This window comes from Artemia franciscana, chromosome 17 (assembly GCF_032884065.1).
Source record: "Artemia franciscana chromosome 17, ASM3288406v1, whole genome shotgun sequence".
Lineage (NCBI taxonomy): Eukaryota > Metazoa > Arthropoda > Branchiopoda > Anostraca > Artemiidae > Artemia > Artemia franciscana.
The window spans coordinates 20,167,019-20,192,775 of record NC_088879.1 but is presented as its reverse complement, the minus strand read 5'-3'; the positions used below and the strand labels follow the sequence as shown (position 1 = coordinate 20,192,775).

The 25,757-nt window shown below is 36.1% G+C and overlaps 1 protein-coding gene across 1 annotated transcript in view; it reads right to left on the bottom strand.

Annotated features, from left to right (window-relative positions):
• LOC136037974 (uncharacterized) overlaps window positions 1-25,757 on the bottom strand; it is a 210,452-nt gene that overhangs the window by 74,827 nt on the left and 109,868 nt on the right. Inside the window, exons 7-8 of the mRNA XM_065720865.1 lie at window positions 24,044-24,180; window positions 10,799-12,881 (exon numbers count right to left, since the gene is read on the bottom strand). Coding sequence (XP_065576937.1) covers window positions 10,799-12,881; window positions 24,044-24,180 — 2,220 coding nt within the window. The remainder of the gene's footprint in view (window positions 1-10,798; window positions 12,882-24,043; window positions 24,181-25,757) is intronic.

Below are 25,757 nucleotides of genomic sequence, written 5' to 3'. Positions count from 1 at the left end.
CTGCAACTTTAAAAACTTTTTTTCTTTTTTCTTCCCCTTTATAAATTTGTTCAAAATGACTAAGTCCTATTTCCAAAGAAATAGTAAAATTCAAGATTTCGTTTTTAATCTATGAATGGTAGTGCCATTTTTCGCTGATGAGAGGCTGAATAGAGGGCCAAGTCCCTTCCTACAAATCCCTTGTTCCTGCCCCTAGTAAAACCCTCAGAGATTCTCATCGCAATAAATTAAAAATGCCTAAGATTGCTACGTTTAAAGCCAACTGAAAATAACATTTTGTTTCTCAAATTTAATTCAGCCAAATTATCAATGTTTTCTATTCTCTTTCAGTTTTAAAATAGTGTATATTAATTCATTGCTTCAATGTAGCAGAGCTCCCCTTCAATATCTCATGTTGAGAAAACTGTACTTAATGCAAATATATATTGCAAAAAATATGATATTTTGAAGTTTTTGGCAAGAAAAACGTTGAAAAAATCACTAGTTTGCTGCTTTAAAATACGTAAGTAAGCTATTACTGCGGCTTTAAGACCTTTGTTTCCCTGAAAAAAAAATTGTATGAAATTAATAAGCCCCCTTCTCAAGATACTGTAAACTCTTTGTCTAATATATCAATTCTTAATAACAATTTTTGACTTCATTAGAGATAGAATAGGGGGTCAAGCCCATTACTAGAGATTTTTTGCCCTGTCAACATAGGAAATCTTCTAAATTTTTCCATGACGAGGTTTCAATCTTCAAAGGCAATCTTTCTTAATTTTAAACTAACCTTCATGTTGACTTTAAAATTATGAAATTATTCCCGCATTTAAGATCTCCTATGACATTTTTTTACCATAATTTTACGCAAACCTATCGTTATTGTAATTATTATTTTCTTTTTAAAATTTTACAAACTGCACAGCCAACCGACTCCAAAATAGGTTTACAAAACATAAACATGTGCTCTGCAATATTGGGAGCCTTTTGCCTACTAGTAAACTCCTTTTTTCAGAGGATTTGAATGAATTGTGAAGTAAGTAACTTTAGTGATGTAAGGAGGTGAAAAAGTTTTCTACCAGCACGGCTAAAATGAGTTTTCTACCTTTGGAAGATTGAAAACTTCCATCGCAGAGACTAAATTCCAAATTCCAATTCCATGGCTATCTAAATTCCATGGCAGAGACTTGGCTGTATGGACTTACAGGCCTGGTGTGTATTTAACTGAACCCTCGTGCAGCTGAACCCCTGCGTAATTGAACCTCCGTGCAACTGAACTCTTGTGTAACTGAACCCCCGTGTAGCTGCACATGACATTTCCTTACATTTGGCAAATTTTTATAAAAACTAGCTCTTTATGTGAAGACTGACTTAGCTTGACTTTTGTTTTATAGAATTTAAATTGTACGATAAAAGTTATAAATATTATAGCTAGTGAAAGAATAATGAGTACCTTCTAAATTAGTCTTTTATTTCGTGCAGACTTTCTTGCTCCCAAAGGCAACATCCTGGTTTTTTAGTAATGCATTGCGTTTTCAGTGAAGCACTTGTTTGCCAGTATTCCACAAATATGAGGCAATGTCATGTGTTACAACACAAGTAAGATTCTTAACATGTTATTTCTTGCTGTAACTGTTTGTTTGTTGAAGTCATGAAGCCAATCCCTGTCAGGATCGTTGATAAAAAAAAAAGCACTGTTTTGTTATCAGACGTCACAAACCATTAAACCCAGATTCATTCGTTGAACGAACGTTCAGTAAAATGGGGTTTAGTTGCACCTGGGCTGTGTTGCATGGGGTCCAATTGCACGAAAGTTCAATTAAATGGGAATGAGTTGCACTTGAGTTGGGTTCCATGTGGGTCTAGTTATACGGGGGTTCAGTTGCACGGAGGCTCGGTTAAATGGGTTCAGTTTTACGAGGGTTCAGTTGCAGAAGGGTTCAGTTACAAGGGGGCTCAGTTGTATGAGGGTTCTGATGCACGATGGTTCAGTTAAAGAAATCCAAATGCTTGGGGTTTAAGTAACACAAGGGTTCAGTTGCAATGGAACCAACAGATCTATCTACTCTCTTTAAATGACCAATCATTGTGAATGTATTTAAGTATATATTTTTGTATCATATATTATGTATTATACTATTATGTATTATATTAATGCATCATGTATTAATTTTCTCGAAAACAGCTCCACATTTTTTTTCAAAAATTGGCACGCTAAGATTTTATGGCCTGAAAGCACAATCTAGATAGATTACGAGATTGGGAAAGTTCGTTTAGAGTTTTTTTTTTGAAATGTTTTGAAAAACATTTTTCATGAAAGCGACGTCACATACAAATGCATTTAAAGAGCAAAAATGACATAATTTTTTCCCAGGGGTGGTTGTGTCGTTTTTGGTATCTATGATGCATGCAAATGTACACAAGGTGGCAAATAAATCCAAACAGCTAAAGCAAAGGGCATGGAGCACGCGACAGAAAGAATCACATTTAAATGCAAACAAAAATGTTACACAACGAGATCTGTGGTTATAAGACTAGGCAAATTACAATGAAAGGAAGGAGCGTGTTATGTTTGCGTGTGTGAAGGCTTAAGAGGGAGGAAAACCTTAGCCCCCACAACCCTACAACAGATCGAAAGGAAAAGCACATCATTGATCGAAATCACCATGTCAAGCACCATATACATTAGAATTACAGTTCCCCACTTTGAACGACAAGAAAACCCTTTTTTTTACGTGAGAGCCACTCATGTGTCGTAATTTTTTTCACAGCTGATTTTATCGAACCAGAGGCAATATAATGTTGAGAGACGGTTCATTGCAAAAGATATCCTCATACCTAATGCCCTTTTTTAAGAAGAAAAAGAGATTGTGCCACAGCAAAGTGGTTTTAGCGGCCACTTTGTGTAACAAAATTCCCGCCAAAAGACGGTTTAGTTACCGGGGAATCAAAATTCTAATAGACGAAAGTCTGTTTAGCATGATCTAAAGCCCTATACACAAGTTTTGGGCCCCCCATCTTGAAACAAGAGATAAGAGCTCATATGGCACTTGTGACGAGGCCGGACGAGCCAAGAGTTCATATGATATGAACTCTAGCAAAATACTAAGAATCAACAGATCCATTTAAAAGTAAAATCGAAGGTTTACTGCAAATCGGGCATTAAAATAAGAGCTCTGAGTCACGAGGTCCTTCTAAATATCAAAATTCATTAAGATCCGATCACCCACTCGTAATTTATAAGCTCCTTATTTTTCAACTTTTTCCTCTCCCTTCAGTCCCCCAGATGGTCTAATCGGGGAAGAGGACTTTATCAAGTCAATTTGTGCAGCTCGCGGACACGCCTACCAGTTTCCATCGTCCTAGCACGTCCAGGAGCACCAAACTCACCAAAGCACTGAGCCCCACCCCCTAAATCCCCCAAAGAAAGTGGATCCACTACGGTTACGTCAATCACGTATTCAATACATTTGCTTATTCTACCCACCAAGTTTCATCCAGATTTCTCTACTCTAAACGTTTTCCAAGATTTCCAGTTTTCCTCTCCAGCTCCCCCAAAAGTCAACAGATCTGGACAGGATTTGAAATAAGAGCTCTGAGACATGAGTTCCTTCTAAATATCAAATTTCATTAACATCCGGTCACCCGTTCTTAAATTAAAACTCCTCGATTTTATTAATTTTTCCAAATCAACACCCCCAGCTCCTCCAAAGTGAACAGATCCGTTCCAATTATGTCGATTACGTATCTATAACGTGTGTTTATTCTTCTCATCAAGTTTTATCACGACCTCTCCACTCTAAGCGTTTTACAAGATTTCTGTTTTACCCCTCCAACCCCCTGTGTCACCAGATCCGATTCGAATTGAAAATGGAGCATCTGAGACATAAGATCCTTCTATGTATAAGGTTTTATTAAGATCCCATCACCCATTCGTAAGATAAAGATACCTCAATTTTCACGTTTTGTAATAATTCCGGTTTCCCCCTCCAACTGTCCCCAATGTCCCCGGGATTTAAAATAAGATCTCTAAAGCACAAGATCCTTCTAAATATCAAATTTCATTAAGATCTGATCACCCGTTCGTAAGATACAAATACCTCATTTTTTATAACTTTTCCGAATTACTTACCCCAACTCCACTAAAGAGGGTGGATCCAGCCCGGTTATTTCAGTCACTTATCTAGGACTTCTGCTTATTTTTCTCACCAAGTTTCATCCCGATCCCTCACTCTAAGCGTTTTCCAAGATTTTAGGTCCCCTCCCGACCCCCCCATGTCACTGGATCCAGAGCGGATTCGCTCCGGTCATGTAAGTCACGTATTTTGGACTTGTTTTTATTCTTCCCACCAAGTTTCATCCTGATCTCTCCGCTTTAAGTGTTTTCCAAGATTCCCGGTCCCCCTACCTCCCCCTTAGTGAATCTGGATTCGGTCGGGATTTAAAGTAAGAGATCGTAGTTATGAGGTCCTTCTAAATATAAAATTTCATTAAGATCCGATCACTCCTTCGTAAGTTAAAAATATCTCATTTTTTTCTAATTTTCAGAAACAAACCTCCCCCCCAACTCCCGCAAACAGAGCAGATCCGATCCGGTTATGTCAATCACGTAGGATTTCTGCTTGTTTTCCCCACCAAGTTTCATCCCGATCCCTCCACTCTAAGCGTTTTCCAAGATTTTAGGTTCCCCCCTTCAACTCCCCCAATATCACCAGATCTGGTCCGGATTTAAAGTAAGAGTTCTTAAAAAAATAAGCCTCCCATATTGAAAAAGGAAGAAACTCGCATGTTCAGCCTGTATCTCATTATCTATTCCTATTTATTTTTTCTTCCAGGGCTAGCAGGTTACCGCAAGATCGCAGATATATTTAATGGCTCATATAGAAGCTAGTGACAAGCCAATAAGGGTACCATTGTAAACTCCGTGGTCAAGTCCTTAACCCCCCCCTCTTATATACCTCCTTCAGGTCCCCTTAATAAACGAAAACAAAAAAACGTGTTTTGAAAAAGAAACTGCCTAATGGAAAAATTTCTTGTGTTTTTTTTTTTTTCATTTTCATAAAAATAATCTGAACTTCTTCTCAAAGATACCGGTGACAACATAGGCCTACCCATAGGACTCTTTAGTTATATGAAAAACTTGCACACGTCTTGTGAGAAAATTAAAGGAAGGTAGGAAGTAAAACCTGTATTTATTGTCGTACCAAAAAATTGTACTGACTTTTTGAGCTTCATCGCCTAAACTAAAAAAATATCTTTTTATAAGGTCCACGGTGTATGCTTATAATAAAAGTCAAAATGAGAAAAGCACAATTAGAAAAAAGCAAATTTTTTCTTACGGAAGTAAAGAGCAAAATTGAAACTTGAACGATAAAAAACTATTGTCTTGCAGTTTACGCAAGATATATCTACAAAACTAGCCTATATAAATCGACTCTTGATATTTTCCAATATCTCTAGAATTGAAAAAAAAAACTAGCACTTCACAAAAAAAAGCACAAAACCGACGAAAAAAGGATGTGCTCTTAGGATCTGAAAACTCCAGGTTTAACCTACAGAAAATAAAAGACTAACTTGGAAGTCTCAGTCATTACTTCACCGACAGTTATATTGATACCTTTTATGTTAAAAGTTATTGATATCGACATAGAATTATAATTATTCTGCAAAACTCAAGCAAGCTCAGTTTTTATTAAAGCTTCATGAAACGTTTACTCATCTTCTATATATCTATATATATAAATAAGTTGTTTGTCTGTGTGTCTGTCGAGTGACGTCATGTCATTATGTCATGTCGTCATGAAGTTAGTTGTTGTCATGTTTGTTATGACGATGACGTCAATAAAGGTATTTAAGAAAGTCGTTCAAAGACAATTTTTAATTGTAAGAAGATCGTGGACGGAAAAATGTTTAATTGTAAAATGACTGAAGAACCTACAGTGGCAACAGCCGAGGAAGCTGCTCAAAGAGTCTATGCCAAAAAACTTGCGGCTGATAGGGAAAGTAAGAAAAGGAAGCGTGCCGAGGAATCACAAGAACAGCAAGAAACAGGCTTGCGGCTAAAGAACGCAAAACCGCGCAGTTAGATGAATATCCACCTGGACAGCGAGAGTCAAAACATATCAAAACTGAAAATGATAGCGATGATGATTGGGTTTGGGATTTTGACTTGGATAAGGTCATCAATGCCTACCAGATTTTAGTTAAAAAAAAAAACAAAGGTTCGGCGATATGTATTTCATAGTAACCTGAAAAACAAAGAAGAAAAAGAAAACTGAAAAAAGAAAAAAGGTAAAAAACTAAAAAAAAAACTAAAAAGAAAAAACACTCGAAGAGAAATTGCAGACCGGGACACAAATGAGGACCGGGACACAGGGAATATAAATGACGACCAGGAAACAGGTATTTAAGAAAATCGTTCAAAGACAAATTTTTAATTGTAAGAAGATCGTTGAAAGAGAAATTTCTAATTGTAAAATGACTGAAGAACCTACAATGGCAACAGCCGAGGAAGCTGCTCAAAACGAATGTATTCAAGCCGAAGTAGCTGAGTTGGTAAAGCGTTATGTTCCAGGTTCTAGGTCCGAGAGGTTTCAGGTTCGAACCTTGGCTTTAGCATTAATACAAAATAAGGAAAAAAAACTAAAAAAGGTAAAAACTACAACAAAAAAACTAAAAAGAAAAATACTAAAAAACTAAAAAAGCTAAAAAACTAAAAAAAAAACTAAAAAAAGGGTAAAAAACTAAAAACTGAAAAAGAAAAAAATCTAAAAAAACTAAAAAAAGGTAAAAACTACCAAAAAAAATAAAAAGAAAAAAAAACTAAAAGCTAATAAAAAAATAAACTGAAAAAGAAAAAAAATTAAAAAAAGGAAAAAAACTGAAAAATAAAGGAGAAAAAGAAAACTAAAAACCGGGACACAGGGAATATAAATGACGACCGGGACACAGAGAATATAAATGACGACCGGGACACTCAAAGAGAAATTACAGACTGGGACACTGGGACACAAATGACGACCGGGACACAGGGAATGTAAATGACGACCGGGACGCTCAAAGAGAAATTACAGACTGGGACACTGGGACACAAATGACGACCGGGATACTGGGAATATAAATGACGACCGGGACACAGGGACACAACTACAACGGGGATGCCGGGGGCACAGGGGGATATATAAATGACGACGGGGACGCAGGGAATGTTCGATTAGCAATCACCATCAACAAAGCTCAAGGGCAATCATTAGAATAATGAGGTATAGATCTGAATACGGATTTTTTTTCCCATGGACAATTTTATGATGCATGTTGAAGAGTCGGTAAACCTGACAATCTATTTATATTCACAGACAATGGGACATCGAAGAATGTTGTATATTCGCAAGTTTTACGTAGTTAAAAACATATATATATCTATAACGAAAAGAGAAATCTTTTCTCTTTTATATATATTCACAGATGGGACACAGTGACACAACTACAATGGCGCGTAACTAATATGGCACGTAACGACTTACACACGCGGGGGGCTTGGGGGAGGGCTCAAAGCGCCCCCACCAACTAGCTGTTGGGGTGGCGCGAAGCGCCAACCCAACAGCTAGCATATATATATATTTGTTGTTTGTCGACTGACGTCATGTTTGACCACTGACGTCATTATAAGGGTTGAGCATTATGACGTCATGTATTTATTTTGTATGTTTGTATATGACGTCAAAGGCTTTGTATAAGGCGAAATTTTTTCAAAGAGAAATTTTTAGTATAGAACTTAAAATGACAGAAGAAATAGCCGAGGAAGCTGCTCAAATAGTTAATTAAAAGAGAAATTCTAGTAAAAATCCTAAAATGGGAGAAAAAACAGCCGAGGAAGCTGCTCAAAGAGTTAATGCCAAAAGGCTTGCGGTTAAAGAATGCAAAACTGCGCAGTTAGATGAAAATCCACCTGGACAGCAAGAGTCAAAACGTATCAAAACTGAAAATGGTAGCGATGATAGTTGGGTTTGGGATTTTGACTTGGTTAAGATCATCAATGCCTACCAGATTTTAGTTAAAAAAAAACAAATGTTCAGCGATATGTATTTCATAGTGACGAAAGACAAGCCAAGGTAAAACAAACCAAACAACTTGAAAGTGATATCGATGATAAAAAAAAAAACGACGTTGAAAGGACTGTCGTTTCCCAGTTGCAACATCTTTTCCACAAAAATAATAATTTAGTGCTTCTGTTCAAAACAGCAATCGAACTGATGCCTACTGATACGCAACTATCAACGACGTGGCAATCGTTATGGTCGGTGATCAGTTCCTACCTCGAGATAATATTCTTTATAGGCGAAACAATCAGTTGACAAGAATTGCTTAAACTCATCGATGCTACGATGCCCTACAATATCCTATCATTTTTTGGGATGGAGCCGACGGCTATCACTTTAATATTAAATTGATAAATCCAGCCACTAACAAAGAAATGGATAAGAAATGCAGCGCAATGAAATATTATTCCTATAGATTAATGATTCGTCATTTATTACATTTACATATAATCCATCTTGGGATTAGATACAACAGCCTTTACATCCTGGACAATCGCCGGTTTATAGACATGACATTACGGCCCGTGTTTTCCGGCAAAGGTTGCTCCCCTTCATCTCCTATAGAGTTACGGGAGAACCACAAATCGCAAATGCCCGAGAATATACTCCACCGAATACGGCTAGAAAGGTCAGATATGACCTTGGACTTTACAACAGAAATTTATAACTGCAATTTAGTTATGATTGAAGATTTGTGCTTATCTATTGCGCACAAACTTCTCAAGCATTTGGGAATGGCTTCACCTAATCGTACTGCTTCTATTTCTACGTGTGTAGAATGGGATCGCGAACAGAGTTATAACACAATTGATCTATTGTCGTATGTTACAGACCGGGACACCGGGACACAAGGAATATAAATGATGACCGGGACACTCAAAGATAAATTACAGATCGGGACACAAATGACAAGCGGGACATAGGGAATATAAATGACGACCGGGACACTCAAAGAAAAATTACAGACCGAGACACCGGGACATAAATGACGACCGGGATACAGGGACACAACTACAACGGGGACGCCGGAAGGGCACATGGGGGATATATAAATGACGACGGGGACACAGGGAATATTCTATTAGCAATTACCATCAACAAAGCCCAAGGGCAATCATTAGAAAAATGCGGTATTGATCAGAATACGGATTGTTTTCCCATGGACAATTATACTTGCATGTTCAAGAGTCGGTAAACCTGACAATCTATTTATATGCACAGACAATGGGACAGCGAAGAATATTGTATATTCGCAAGTTTTACGTAGTTACAAACTTATATAAATCTATCTATATTTACAGGTGGGACACAGGGACACAACTACAATGGCGCGTAACAACGATCCCCCGCGCGGGGGGGGGGGGGCTTGGGGGGGCGTGAAGCGCCACACCAACAGCTAGTTAAAAATAAAACAGGGTAACAAAATTCCGCACAAAAGGGCAAATCGTAATTACACAATCTAAAAAGGGCTGCCCAAGCGAGCAACAGGTATAAACAGACACACTACTTTTTGAGTTGAACACAATATCATGATCAGCTACAATACTGTGACAAATTTTGAGTAACATATCAAGTATAGTGGGACAAGTAGCTAACCCAACCAGATCATAAGCACAACTTCAATTAAAAGTGCATACACATCCAATATGATGACCAAGACTTTTAGCACTAGAGCACTTGTTGAGATGATCACAGTATACCGAAAAAAGAAGAGGAGGTAGTACAGTCTAATAAACTATAAAGTGGTGTCTCTTAGACAGAAAAGAAAGGAATATAGAATAAGACCGGAAAGGGGACACCATGACTTACAATATCAGATAGCGTTATACGTTTTATGCAGACAAACACTTTACGCACATAAAAAAAAAAACATTGAGTTGAGCAATCCACCATTAAATAAAAAAGTGGGAATATTTAATACTTAACAAAATATAATATGAAACTCTATACAGTGGAGGAGGAGGTATGGGTTTATTCATAGAATCTCACGGTCTTATGATGCTTTTTAAAATTTCACATCTTTTCCGAAAGATTGTTTTTTTCTGCTTTAACAAACGTTGTGGCCCCCCTCCCTCCCATCAAAATGAATTCTTGTGTATGTGCCCGCGGAGCTCCCTCAGTCATTTTTCTCGGAGATTGTGTACAAATATAAATTTGAACGTCAAACTTTTATTACAAAATACCTTAAATCATGACTTGTTTTTCTAGGTGAAAAACAAGCCACAGACGAATAAGTGAAACATAATAAAATAAAGAGTATTTAAATGGCGAAGGTATTGTTTTCAGTAGTTCAATTCTCCAAAGACCAAGATGCTGAGCTGTTCCTCGTTATTTTCACAGATTGTATCTTTCTAGCGCACTAGCAAAACCAAAAGAAGGGGGTAGACAAGGGGAATGTACAACCAATTGAAAACTAGCATACTGTATTTTTATCAGCCGTTAAGAAGCTAAAAAAATTTTTGTACCCAGTTGGTGGGGGTGGGGATAAATTTGGATACCTCCCTTCGCCCTAGTCAATGCGTTATAGACTAGCAGTTATCAAAGCGACGAAAAGTTTTCTCCTTGTTTTTGGATAGAGAAAGAACTAAGAGCAATATAAACACTTTTAGATTAGATTGAAGACAAGAGAAAGACGCATTTTAAAATGAAAAAAAAAAACAGCTGTAAGAATGATTAAGGATCATTTAAAACTAGCCATTAAAATGGAAGGTAATATTTACCAGAGCCATGGTTGCTATTTGAAAGGCTGTTATCCTCGCTTGTACTGGAATCCATTGAGGACATCCTCATATGAGCCGAATAAATGTTGGTATTTGTCATAAATATCCCGTGAGGTTGTTGATGCCTCTTCAGTGAATCTGAAGGAGACCTAACTGGAAAGTATCCACTAATGTCATCGTCATGATTTAGAGATTTTTCTGCCTTCTCAAAAGCTCGTTTTATATCACTTACGGATGTCAGTTTGTTATCTTGCGGTTTTCCGGTCTTGGAAAGTTTATCCGTTGTTATGGCCTCAAAGCGCTGAGTGAGTGCTCTTATACTCGTAGGAGACGGAGCCTCTTTCCTTTTCAACTGTGCTGAGCTACTTCCCCCTTGAATTCCGTACTGAGTGGAAGGTTCAGATACATCATTATTGTGAAAATAATTCGTCTTTTGAAGATTTTCATTGCTCTTTAGCGGATTGTCAGTCTTTTGACCGATTTTTGGAGAGCTATCAACATATTCTCTGGCAAAAGACGCCCTTCTTCCCTCAATTTTAATTTCAGCTGGACTGACAGAACCACTGGGAGACTTTCTGCTCATAGGACTTGTCTCATTAGAAGACGATTGTCGCTCAGTTTCTAAATTAAAAGGGTTCTGTAAGTGTTTTAAACTACCAATGGGTCTTAATATTTTATTCTGTACATATATGTTTGACGAGCTCAAAGACTCAAGAGAAGCCTTCCTTTGGTTTAAGGATTGGTTTGAAGTTGATGGGGATAGTTTTTCTGCTTTATCCTCTCTTTTGGAAAATGAAAAAGCCCTTTCAACTCTTCCAGTTTTTGCGCGTGAAATTTCTGAAAAATAAGTTCTATTGTCTTCAACTCTCGAAAATGATGATGTTCTTGTTATTCTGTAGTAACCATCTGTGCTCCCCTTTCTATCAACCTCGTCGAAAGAAGTAATTATAGATTTATTATAGTCCTTCGTTGACTTAGCCACAGAGTTGCGTTTAGATGGGACTGGGGGTACTAGCCCGTCTTTTGAAACCCTTGTTGAAGTCTCGTTATGCAAATTTTGACCTGACTTATCAGCACTATCACAGTCAGTAACGTATGCAAATCTAATTTCCACTTCATTTCTTTGAGGAGTGGGTGGTTCTTGACCTTGAAGATGATGAGAGGGAGGAATATCATCACCTTTAGCACCCTTTCGGAAGCGTGCGGATTCAAGAACATTTCTTCTGTTCAAGGCCTCAATGCTGTCTGCTTTTAATACTCTAGGGATTTCTTTTTCCTTTAGTGAGCCTGAGTAGTTCACAAGCGGAGGGGATGGAGCAGAACTTAGTGATGAACGACTTGATGACACAGCTGAGTCGGTATCTATTTCCATGTCTCTTTCACCGATTCCAAAGTCGTTTAAACTAAGATGTGAAAGCTGAGATTTGAAAATATTGCTTCTGTGGGGCGTGTCATTGTTTGGTGGACTTCTCTGACGGGTTGGTTCATGTTTTATACCTACAACCTCTTGTGCTAATATTGAATCTTTACTGATGATCTCAGGTAAGTTGAGTTTAGGAGAGTTGGTCTGTGGCAAAGTATCAATATTAGGTATTACAAGACCTTTCAACTTTGACATACTTTTCTGTCGATATTCTAATAATTGTGAAAACTTATTACGATTTGCTTCGACAGCAGGTGACCGACGTGGTAACGTGACATTATTGACGTCTAACAAACTTTGAGACTTTTCTTGCAGGGATCTCCTTGTTTTAAACGATCCTGGGGATAATAAAACTGGCTTTACATGCTCCGCGGTATTTAAACTATCAAAGGATTTAGACAGGTCTGTGTGATTAGGTGCTGATATCTGCAAATGTGTATCGCCATCAGGACTTCGAGATAAATTGATGGGACTTAATCTAGTCTGATCATCACTTGAAAAAAGTGCAATTTTTGCTCGTACGTTAGTTTCATTTTTTTCTTCTTTTTTGTTCCATAATGGCGGCTTCCCGTTAGCGTCTCTTGGAGGAAAGCTACTGCGTGGTCGCGGCACTGGAGTAGACTTTTTAATGCCGTTGGTCGTAAAGGCGTTTTCAGAATCCTGAAAGAACAAATCATAGAAAAAATAATACTACACTTCTAATGCTATTTTAATTTGTACACTTTTTTAAGTGTTCGATTTTATCATACTTGAGGGCCATATTCAGGATTTTTGCTCGGGTGGAGGGACATATTTTTTTCGTTTTTTCGAAAAAACTTTAGAAATAGCATCAAAAATTTGTTTATATGCATCTTTGTTACATTTTTACGAGTTGGAAGAAATTTAAGGGGGATCCAGCCCCCAGACTCTCCTCCTGGATACGGCCTTGAATACTTGGTATAAATATACCCAAAGGGATTGAGCTAAAAAAGACAGCTAAAAAGAGATATATACGACAAAAAGATATATACGACGACGGGAAAAATAACCGTACTTTGAACGACTCTTAGTGTTTTGTTAACAAAACTGATACTGCTTTAACTGCAATCAGTTTTATTGTTTCAATGAAATAATAAATGAATCTGTCAATTCCCACGTCATCTTCGAAGTCTATTTCACTCACATCCATTACTTAATTTAACTGAATGCCAGCGGCAGCTAGTTCACTGTTTTGGGAATATAGACCACAGCTTAGATACCAATATACAGTTATGAAAACTCCTATCTTGCCCATGAGAAGCTTTTGGTACAGAGCTTTGAACTTGGCGCCTCCTCCAAGCCCGCGCTCCGATGATTAGATCATACTACAACACCATAGGCGGGAATGCAATTTTGTTTTGTTGCATACACAGCTTAGGTACCAATATCGGTTATCTAAGCTGTGCTGCCAGTTTCCTGTCTGCAGCCACTAGCATCGCTACCGCGCATTGTGTCCCAAAAATAACAGAGTCTTCATAACTGTATTGGTATCTAAGCTGTGATGTAGACTGTCGGTATAAGAAAGAGGAGTAGTGAAAGGACGCAACCTTCCTTTACTCCTGATAGGAAGCAAAAATATATAATCAGCCCGTCATGGGTCATTACGCAGCATATGCTGTTTTTTTACATAGCAATTATGAGATAGACTAGTTTGTCTCGAGCGCCGTAGTGGGATAAAATATAGTTGCTTATGAGAACTTTAAAATTCTTTACACGATTCGGGAGAAAGTGCAATAATAATAAGCGATTTTCTGTAAATTATATTAACTACACATCTTCCATACTTTTAATGTCCTTCAATTTACTAAAATATTTCATAGATAACCAACATTTTTTATCTACAACTTCCCAAGGATGCCATTTACCCATACTTTATAAACTGTTTCAAATAAATTGGCTTTATATTTGTGGAGTTTTGAAAAACTACCACTTTGCTGCGAACTAAGCTTACTCGACACTTTAGAGAATCGAAATTGTATGATAAAAGTTTGTTGATGTCATGGATGGTAAAAGAGCATTGCAAGTTTTTTTTTTATGTAAATTGATCGTTATTTTCTGCAGGTTACTTAAGGATTTTATTGCTCTTAATCCTGTTTTGCTGTGTCGGTTTTTGCTCCAAACTAAGCTTACTCGACATTTTGGAGAATCGAAATTGTATGGTAAAAGTTTGTTGATGTCAGGGATGGTAAAACAACATGGCAGGTTTTTTTTATAAATTAATCTTTATTTTCTGCACGTTACTTAAGGATTTTATTGCTCGTAATCCTGTTTTGCTGTGTCGGTTTTTGCTGCAAACTAAGCTTACTCGACATTTTAGAGATTCGAAATTGTATGGTAAAAGTTTGTTGATGTCATGGATGGTAAAAGAGCATTGCAAGTTTTTTTTATGTAAATTGATCGTTATTTTCTGCAGGTTACTTAAGGATTTTATTGCTCTTAATCCTGTTTTGCTGTGTCGGTTTTTGCTCCAAACTAAGCTTACTCGACATTTTGGAGAATCGAAATTGTATGGTAAAAGTTTGTTGATGTCAGGGATGGTAAAACAACATGGCAGGTTTTTTTTATAAATTAATCTTTATTTTCTGCACGTTACTTAAGGATTTTATTGCTCGTAATCCTGTTTTGCTGTGTCGGTTTTTGCTGCAAACTAAGCTTACTCGACATTTTAGAGATTCGAAATTGTATGGTAAAAGTTTGTTGATGTCATGGATGGTAAAAGAGCATTGCAAGTTTTTTTTTATGTAAATTGATCGTTATTTTCTGCAGGTTACTTAAGGATTTTATTGCTCTTAATCCTGTTTTGCTGTGTCGGTTTTTGCTCCAAACTAAGCTTACTCGACATTTTGGAGAATCGAAATTGTATGGTAAAAGTTTTTTGATGTCAGGGATGGTAAAACAACATGGCAGGTTTTTTTTATAAATTAATCTTTATTTTCTGCACGTTACTTAAGGATTTTATTGCTCGTAATCCTGTTTTGCTGTGTCGGTTTTTGCTGCAAACTAAGCTTACTCGACATTTTAGAGATTCGAAATTGTATGGTAAAAGTTTGTTGATGTCATGGATGGTAAAAGAGCATTGCAAGTTTTTTTTATGTAAATTGATCGTTATTTTCTGCAGGTTACTTAAGGATTTTATTGCTCTTAATCCTGTTTTGCTGTGTCGGTTTTTGCTCCAAACTAAGCTTACTCGACATTTTGGAGAATCGAAATTGTATGGTAAAAGTTTGTTGATGTCAGGGATGGTAAAACAACATGGCAGGTTTTTTTTTATAAATTAAACTTTATTTTCTGCACGTTACTTAAGGATTTTATTGCTCGTAATCCTGTTTTGCTGTGTCGGTTTTTGCTGCAAACTAAGCTTACTCGACATTTTAGAGATTCGAAATTGTATGGTAAAAGTTTGTTGATGTCATGGATGGTAAAAGAGCATTGCAAGTTTTTTTTATGTAAATTGATCGTTATTTTCTGCAGGTTACTTAAGGATTTCATTGCTCTTAATCCTGTTTTGCTGTGTCGGTTTTTGCTCCAAACTAAGCTTACTCGACATTTTAGAGAATTGAAATTGTATGGTAAAAGTTTGTTGATGTCATGGACGGTAAAAGAACATTGCAAGTTTTTTTATAAATTAATCTTTATTTTCTGCACGTTACTTAAGGATTTTATTGCTCTTAATCCTGTTTTGATGTGTCGGTTTTGTGGTTTCAGTAAAGCAATCGTTTTTCACAATTCTACAAATATAGGGAAACATCGAACATGCATTAACTGCGAAGCAGTAATTTTTTTCGTTTTAAATATCAACTTTGCTTTTCATTAGAAAAACTTCGTTTTCTAATTTTTCTGTAAACAAGAAAAGACAAAGCACATACGCTTTAAATACGAATGAGGTCGCACAGAAGCAAAACATATGGAATATCATGGCGTTATTCTTCTGATGTTACGAATATTCTGAAATATATTTCCCGTGGAAATTTTATTTTTAATAAAGAAAAGCTATATTTGTTTTCTATTTAGAGACAAAATTTTAATCGAAGATAATACTAAATTCTTAGCTTCAAATCATGTATGACTTAATTTCGCAGATAGTAGCACATATACATATGCCGAAGATGAAACTCAATTTTACAGGATATTCATTTTTGAATTTCAGATTATGTGACATTTGATTTTTCCATTATCTCGGGGTCTAATCCATGTTTCCACAGTCTTGTTGATGTTAGTTTGATGTTTCGTATGTTCACCGTGTCTATATTTCTCTACAGCCTAAACAAAAGAGGAAAATATTCACAGGCATTTGAAGCAGAATAACACGTTGAAACTAAAAAAAGAAAAAATTAACACAATTTAAGAATTTTGCGCCTACATGCATCTTCTCTATGGGGCAGACTAGCGGAAAGGCAGGACTTGCAGCTTATGAGCCGAAATTTCACTTGGCTTAACTTTCCACTTGATTCCGCCTAATAATCGAAATTGGAAATATGGCCATATATTCGGATTGATGTAGGCCACATTTTTTTCGTGTTTTCCCCAGCCCAAGAAATACCATTTCGGGTTATTGTTGTTTTTTGTCTTTTATTGCTGTTTCGTTCAAATTAAAATACATTTGCGAATGAGAAGGCGTAATAAATTATTGTTAACTTCAGCTAAAAAAAAAAACAAAAAACTGTCTCAGCAAGTGCATAGAAATTGCTGTGTAACTTACAATTATTTTTTTATTCAATATTCAAAGAAAGAAGCAATAATAAATAAAGTCTAATTACTAGTTACAGTTACCAAAAGTTCGTGACATTCCGAAAAGCCAAATGCCTCAAAATATGATCTTTTTCCCTTTTTTTCTTTGAATGCAGATGATAATTATTCACAGAGAAAGTGCTTTTCAACAATTGTGTCAATTGCATCGTCTAAAGAATACCATCAACAATGATAAATTTCTTATAATTCAACTAAATTTTACACGAGGGTTAAGTGATTTCCTTTTGAAGGTGAAAAGTTTTTTTTTTTATTTTGATAGTTATAAGTGCTGAAACCTTAAAGTCATTTTAGCTGTTAATCACCGCTTATTCCCGTGATTAAATAAAAAAACTATTTTTTTAACCGGAAGTAAGGAGCGACATTAGAATTTATAACGAACAGAAATTATTCTGTATATGAAAGGGGCTGTTCCCACCTCAACGCCCCGCTCTTTCAAACAGTTCGTGCTAACGAATTGTAGTAATGCCCCGCTCTTTACGCTAAAGTGTTTTACTGTTTTAAAAAGTAGAGTTAAGAGAAAGAGTCAAACTTTAGCGTAAAGTGCTAGGCGTTGAGGAGAAAAAGCCCCTTTCATATACGGAGTAATTCCTGTTCGTTTTAAGTTTTAATGTTGCTCCTTACTTTCATTTACAAAAACTTGCTTTTTATATTTAATACGCTAAAGTTTGACTCTTTTTCTCAACTCTACTTTTTAAAACAGTAAAAAACAGCAAGGAGCGACATTAAAACTTAAAACGAACATAAATTATTCCGTAGATGAAAGGGGTTGTTCCCTCCTCAACGTCCCGCTCTTTACGCTAAAGTTTGACTCTCTCTCAACTCTATTTTTTAAAACAGTAAAAAAAATTAGCGTGGCGTTGAGGAGGGAACAGCCCCTTTTATATACGGAATAATTTCTGTTCGTTTAAGTTTAAACGTTGCTCCTCACTTTCAGTAAAAAACATTATTTTTTAATTTAATTTCTGAACGTTTTTGAATTAATGCATGTTTTGATTTTGGCTCTTCGCACAGGAATAATTAAAACGAAATAAGCATATATTAATTTTTTTGGCTAAATGGACGATTTTAAGAAAAAAAGGTGGGAGATGAGGCCTAGTTGCCCTCCAATCTTTTGGTTACTTAAAAAGGGAACAAAAACTTTTAATTTTTTACGAGCGTTTTTATTAGTAAAAATATACGTAACTTACGAATTAACTTACGTAACGAACATCAATATTTGAATATTTTTATTGCTTATATGAGGGGTTTCCCCCTTGTTAATACCTCACTCTTTACACTAAAGCTTAAATTTTGTCCCAATTCTTTAAGAATGACCCCTGAATCACAAAGGCCGTAGAAAAAATAGTTGAAATTAATAAACATACTCTAGCGTAAAGAGTGAGGTATTGTCGAGGAGACGAGCCCCCCTTATATACGTAATAATTTCTGTTAGTTTTAGGTTCTAATACTGCTCCTTACTTCCACCTGAAAAATTTTTTTTAGTTATTTTCTCATTGTTTTTTTTTTCAAATAATGCTAGAAAATCTTGCGGTCCCTTCATGGAAATTTTCTTCCCTCATGATAAATTTCCTCATAAAAAGATCCTCCCACGTAACCCCCAACCCCCTTTAACGTGAAAAAGTCCCCCTGAAAACGTCTGTACATGTCCCAATAACCATTACTATAGGTAAACAGTGGTCAAAGTTTGTAACTTGCAGCCCCTTCCCCCGGGGACTTTGGGGGATTAAGTCGTCCTGAAAGACACAATTATCAAGTTTTTCGACTACGCTAAACAAAATGGCTATCTCAAAATTTTGATCCAGTGACTTTGGGGAAAATTAAGCTTGGGAGGGGGCCTAGGAGCCCTCCAATTTTTTGGTCACATAAAAAGGACACTAGAACTTTTAATTTCTGTTAGATTGAGCCCTCTCGCAACATTTTAGGACCACTGGGTCGATACGATCACCCCTGGGGAAAAAAACACACGACAAATAAACGTGCACCCGTGATTTGTCTTCTGGGAAAAAAACTACAAAATTCCACATTTTTGTAGATAGAAGCTTGAAACTTCTACTTTAGGGCTCTCTGACACGCTGAATCTGATGGTGTGATTTTTGTTAAGATTTTTTGACTTTTAGGGGGATTTCTCCCCCTGCTTTCTAACATAAGGCAAATTTTCTCAGGCTCGTAGCTTATGATGGGTAAAACTAAATTTGATGAAACTTATATATTTAGAATAAGCGTAAAAATGCGATTCTTTTGATGTAGCTATTGATATCAAAAATTCCATTTTCTAGAGTTTCGGTTGCTATTGAGCCGGGTCGCTCCTTACTACGATTTGTTTCAACCAAACTCACCTATAGTAGTCTAGGGGATTTTGAAGGAGGGGATAGAGCTCTGGAGAAAACCAGTCCGCAATGTATCATGAAAAACCATTTTTCATATATGCACAAGAAATTAGGTTGCAGGAAATAATACGCAGCCCAAAGGACGTATTAGCAGCAGCTAGCAGCCTTCTCTGCTCTACATATACTGCTAAAACTATTCTTAGACTATTCTACTTCCAATTACTACGCCACTCAAACACAGATAGCAAACTTTCTGCTTAAAAGAAACACATTACTTTTATTAAACCCAAAACATTTGAATCATTAAAATATTATCACTATTTTTTGGCAAGGAGACCTCCTTGCTGCAGTCAAGGGTTTGCCCAATTTCCGTCACACAGTATGTCGCACAGCTTCGCCGCGTTTGCAGTTCTACCACATTTGCAACCCCAGGCATATCCAGGATTTTTTTTCTGGAGGAGAGGATGTTTACAAAAAAGACTTTAAAAAGCGCACCATTTTGTCACGTTCTTAAGAGTCAGAGGGGGGAGGGGATGGGGTACATTCATTTCTTTGAGGGGCGAATTCCAACCCAGTAGCCCCCTTGAATATGGCCTTGATTGGCACACTTTGGCCAGGCTTGGCATGTATCTCTTGGTGAATATGATTTTTTAAAGTCGGTTGCAGCCTTTAAGGATGCTAAATGACACTGATTTTTAATTTGAATTGGAATCCTATCCCAACAAGGTAAAATTTATAAGTACGAAACAAGCTCTTGTCGCATTACTAAAAGGGTGCATAAGATTTGAGTCTTCTCGTTCATTACGACAAGGAAGATAGTTACTAAAAGAGAAAAAAATGTTTAAAAGAAGAGGGTAACAGATTACTGAAAACCTTTCAATGTGAAAAAATTTGCCCAAAAAAGTAACCAAAGTAAATGTCAATGTAAAAACAGTAAAGCAATGGAAGCACTTTATGTGACACAGTTTTTTTTTTGCTCGTCGAAGAGCTCCTAGAAATCTTGCCAATGCTGATGCTATAACGTGTGTTTTCAACAAAACCGTACCCTGGATTCATGTTCGGAGGGGTTATTTTCGGGGAGCGGAGGAGGTACAAAAAATACCTTTAAAACTCACCAAAATATGTTGTTCCGCATTTGTATTACATTTTACAAGTCGAACAAACATTTCAGGGGAGGAGACCCCTACCCTCCCATTGGTTACAGCTTTGGCTTTATATGATAAATTTTCATCAAACAAAAGACCGAAATACTTTGTCGTTTCTAATCTTTTTATTTTGTTTCTATTTACCATCAGTAATAAATTAGTTTCGATACTAGAAGTCTGAAAAAAATAAACTGTAATTCATTTTAGTATAATTTAATATCAAAAGATTGAAATCTACACACTCAGTAAATTCAGTCAAGCCTTTTCTCTTTTGCCAAAGAGTAGATCAAGTAATCGAGCAGCTACAAGTAAAAAAGTACCATCAGCAAAAAAAAATATAAATCCTTGTGGTAATCCACAGGCTACCTTCCTAGGTCTTAGAATATGAACCTCTGCCAAAACCAATTTCTTTTTACATATATGCTCCCTGGTCACATTCTTAACGTAAATCTTATATTTCAAAGCCGTTTGCTTTTTTTACATTACAAAACTTTTTCAGTTACTCTTATATTATATTGCTGCTGAGAGCAAATTTGGAATTACTTGCTTATATAGTGATGATGGTCATTTCGATAGAATTCACCGGCTGATACTATCTTAAAATATCGTTAAGTGCAAATAATATCGTTAAGTATCGTTAATATTTTTATTCGTTTTGTCATTAATATATTAATATTTGTAAATATCGTGAGTATCGTTAATATTTTTAAAATATCGTTAAGTGCAAATAATTCTTTTCTGGGTTACCGATAAGGCGAGGAAACTATCAGACATTTTTCATACAATTAATATATTCCATCTTTTCCATTTTTATTTTCTGTTTAGCTATTTAATAAGGTTTCGAACATTTTGTTACAAGGTCACTATGAGTTGACAGATATGCCCTTTTGGGCTTCGTCGGATATTTTAACAATAAGCCTCAGATTTCCATCAGTTTCTTCTCTGCGGCCATGAGTCATGGTGGTTTGACGGCTGTGTCGAAGTATTTTATCTGAGCCGCTGAAAATCTCACCTCTTTTGAAATAAAAAAAAATTACATCCGTTTGATGTACATGTCTTATATATTTTCCACGTCTGAAAATAAATACGCGTGTTATAATTAACACACCGGGCAGCATTAATTTCTAGATACATCCCCCCCCCAATCTGCAAATAGCCCATTTATAACTTGAGGCTAATATTAATGCTACCAAAACATGATGCTAGAGTCATTGAGGGGGGGGGTAATTTGAATCAGTCAAAGATAATTCACGAGTTAAAATTAAAACCTGTAAAATACCTTTTTACATGAAATAGACAAAAGTTCTATTAGATACTAACACGCCGTTCTATTAATTCTAGTATTCAAGTACGGGCAGATTCAGAATCGGTGTTTGGGGAGGAACCGACAAAACTTAGTCTCACTCATTGGAAATTTTTTCCCATCCACATGGGTAATTGGTGCAGCTCTCGGCCTTATTGGGGGACCCGTCCCCCAAAAACCAACATCTCGATCCACTTCTGATTAAATATATCACAGCAAAATTAATACTAAGTGCGTGCGTTAATTTTGTGCTTAATATAAATATTTGAACTGGGCTTTGACCCGATGCTTGTTTTATTAGTATTTGCATTTTAACGGATGAGAAGGCCTCATCAAAACAATCAGTCGACGTCTGAGACAAGCCAGATGGACTAGCAAATTGAGCATTGAATTCCATATTTAAGATATAGCCCAGTGCAGCTTTTGATAATAAAATTACAATGGTATTCAGGAAAAAAAAATGTATATTGCATATATTAACACTGATTATTAATCAGTGTTATATACAACACAGATATATATATATATATATATATATATATATATATAGTGTTATAAAACACTGATATTTAAATCTGAAACAAACAAGGAAAATATGATATTCTATGGTTTAGTGATATTATTTAATCTTTTAGAGATAATTTTTTAGGCTTTCACCTAGAGATTTTTGACATAGCTTTTCATCCTGAGTTCAAAACATTTTACTACATGAGTTCCGAATTGTTCAGATTAGATTCTCCTTCCCCTGGTGAATCCTAGAATTCACCATAATGACTTTCCAAAGATTAAAAATATTAGTAAATGATGCCTTTTTAGGAAAGATCCAAGTACTCCTGCAAACGCTAGCCTTTTTCGGTACAAGGTAGCAATAGCCTGCAATAAGCAATGAGATTGACTGCGCTCCTAAGCCGGTTGAACTATCTATACCCGACAGAACTTTCGGGACCGTTAGCAGATGACGCTTTTGGCCCCTTCATTATATGCAAACTTCAGAATGTTGTAAATAAAGTTATGCACACTTTCCAAAGTATTATTTTATCTCGAAAGGATTATAATATACAGACATTTCTAGCAACGAAGGGAAATTACAAATAATAAACAGAGAGAAACAAATTGTCAGATAGATGTTATATTTCACTAAATCTGTCATTTTTCATTAATTACTGACTCCAACAAAGTATTTATTAAAACCTTTTATCTTATTAACCTCACCATCATCAGTTACGCCATAGAACTGCGACACAGCCCGTATAAGTTATGAAATAGATTCTATACCAAATATGGCAAACTGTAGCCAAAAAGGCACATTTGAATGAATCTCTTGTTGAAAATCACACTTTTTATTGTTGCTGCCAGTCATTATCACACACTAAAAAATCTGAGATCAATAAAAACTTTCCCAGTGGCGTCAATCTATGAAAATGTGGGGGTTGTGGGCAAATGTATTCTTCAGATCTAAGGAGGGCATTTTGTTCTTTTTTTTCCAATAAAAATATCAAAAAAAGTAATTTTCAATGAAAATACCAAAGAAAGGTATTTTTTGAAATCAGGGGAAATCTGGGGGGCAAACACCCCACCCCCTATTGGTGCCACAGCCCATTCCAAGCAACATAATCGGCGTAAATATAGATTCTCAGCCCACCTAGGTTTTCAACAATCAACTTAAACCTTCTCTAGTGTAAAAACGGAAAATACAAGAAACCTTACAGCACTCCAAAATTAAAAGAATTTTATAGATTTGTGCATTTTTACGACATGTCATCAATATTTAAAAATGAAAGCTAATTGAATCTTGAGCCCATCACAACTTGGGCCCTACTATTAAAGGTGTTTGGTTTGAACTGTATATTTAATTTTTTGTTTGCTTTTTTTTCTAGCACGGACTTTCTAATGAGTATTATGCAACTCAGGCACACAGAGCATATTTAAATTAGATACGGAATTCGAAATATATTATGGACACGCTTGGTCCCGGCATATTGTACACTACTCGGGCCATGATGTATATGTTCAACAAAATAAGCAAAAGGAGCGATAGATTTTGAGAAAAAGAAAAAGAGCAAGAGAGAGAAAGAGAAAACCATAGAGAGAGAAGGAAATAGGGAGATAATAGAGGAAGAGAAACGGAGAGAGAGGAAAAAGAAAGTGTGTGTGGGAAAGAGACAGGGGAAATGGAAAGAGTGATGGAGATAGTGATGGAGGTAGTGATCGAAAGGAAAGGAGGGAAAGAGAGGGGATTGAGAAGCCACTACGGTAGAGAGACATAGTTGGAGATCTTGCCTGATATTCAACTGGAAATTCATGTCCATCTGGGGGAGGCCTAGACTTCGGAAGACTATCAGACAGATTTTCTCTGCTGTCCCCCATAAGAAACGCTGATGAATTCATTATAGCGTCTGAAGAAAAAGTATTTGTCCCTACAAAAGAAATAAAATAAAGTAGATTGCGTTCGCTATGAAACAACAACGTCTTTGGATTTACATAGATAAAACTGAACATGGTGATTTCTATATTTTCGTTTGTATAATGAATAAATATATAGACAACAGAAAGAAACTTTTTTTGTTAAAAAATAAAAAGGATGATACAGGAAAGTGAAGGATTTTTCCACAAACACTGGGTTCTTCTTCCTTTTTAGGGGCCAAAATTGTTCACAGGGCAACTTGATATTCTCTCAACATCACATGCCTCCCCACCCCCAACCCCCCAAAAAATCAGACCAAAGTTTCAAAATAGCCAATTAAACAAAACGATCGAAATGACCAGCAAATATGCCTCCGGGGACGACTTGAATAATGCAGCCCCAAGGATAAGGACATCAAACTATGCAAATACCCCACGTAAAAAGAAGTATCCAATAAATCATTTTAAAAGGAAAAATTAAATAAAAAAAAAACAAGTTTTTTTTAACTGAAAGTAAGGAGCGATCTTAAAACTTAAAACGAACAGAAATTATTCCGTATAGTAAAGGGGTTATCCCCTCCTCAACACCTCGCGCTTTACGCTAAAGTTTGACTCTTTGTCACAACTCTACTTTTTAAAACCATAAAAAAAACTTTAGCGTAAAGAGCGAGGTGTTGAGGAGGGGAAAACCCCTTTACTATACGGAATAATTTCTGTTCGTTTTAAGTTTTAATGTCGCTCCTTACTTTCAGTTAAAAAAAAAAACTTGTTTTTTTTATTTAATTTCTGAACGTTTTTGAATTAATGCATGTTTTGATTTTGACTCTCCGCACATAAATAATTAAAACTAATTTGCATATTAATTTTGTTTTTGGCTAAATGGCTTTCTCATAGTTTTAATCAGAAGATTTTGAGAAAAAAGAAGCGGAGGAGGAGGCCTAGTTTCCCTCCAATTTTTTGATTACTTAAAAAGGCAACTAGAACTTTGAATTTTTTTTACGAACGTTTTCATTAGTAAAAAATAAACGTAACTTACGAATTGACTTACGTAGCGAACTTCTATATTCGTATGTTTTTATTACAAATATGACGGGATTCACCCTTTCGTCAATACCTCGCTCTTTACACTAAAGCTTAAATTTTGTCCCGATTAATTAAAAATGACCCCTGAATCACAAAGGCCATAGAATAAATAGTTGAAATTACTAAAAATACTTTAGCGTAAAGAGTGAGTTATTACGAGGAGGTGAACCCCTCATATGCGTAATAATTTCTGTTCGTTTTAAGTTTTAATGCTGCTCCTTACTTTCAATTGAAAAAACTTTTCATAATTATTTTTCATTAATTTTTTCTAATAATGCTAGAAAATCCTGCGCCCCATTCATTGAAATTCTCTTCCCTCATGACAAATTCCTCCATGGAAAGATCCTCCCACGTAACCCCCTTCAACTTTTCCCCCCACAGCCAAACCAAAAAAAAATCCCTTGAAAACGTCTGTACACTTCCCAATAACCATTTCTATATGTAAACACTAGCCGAAGTTTGTAACTTGCAGCCCCTCCCACGGGGACTGTTGGGGAGTAAGTCGGCC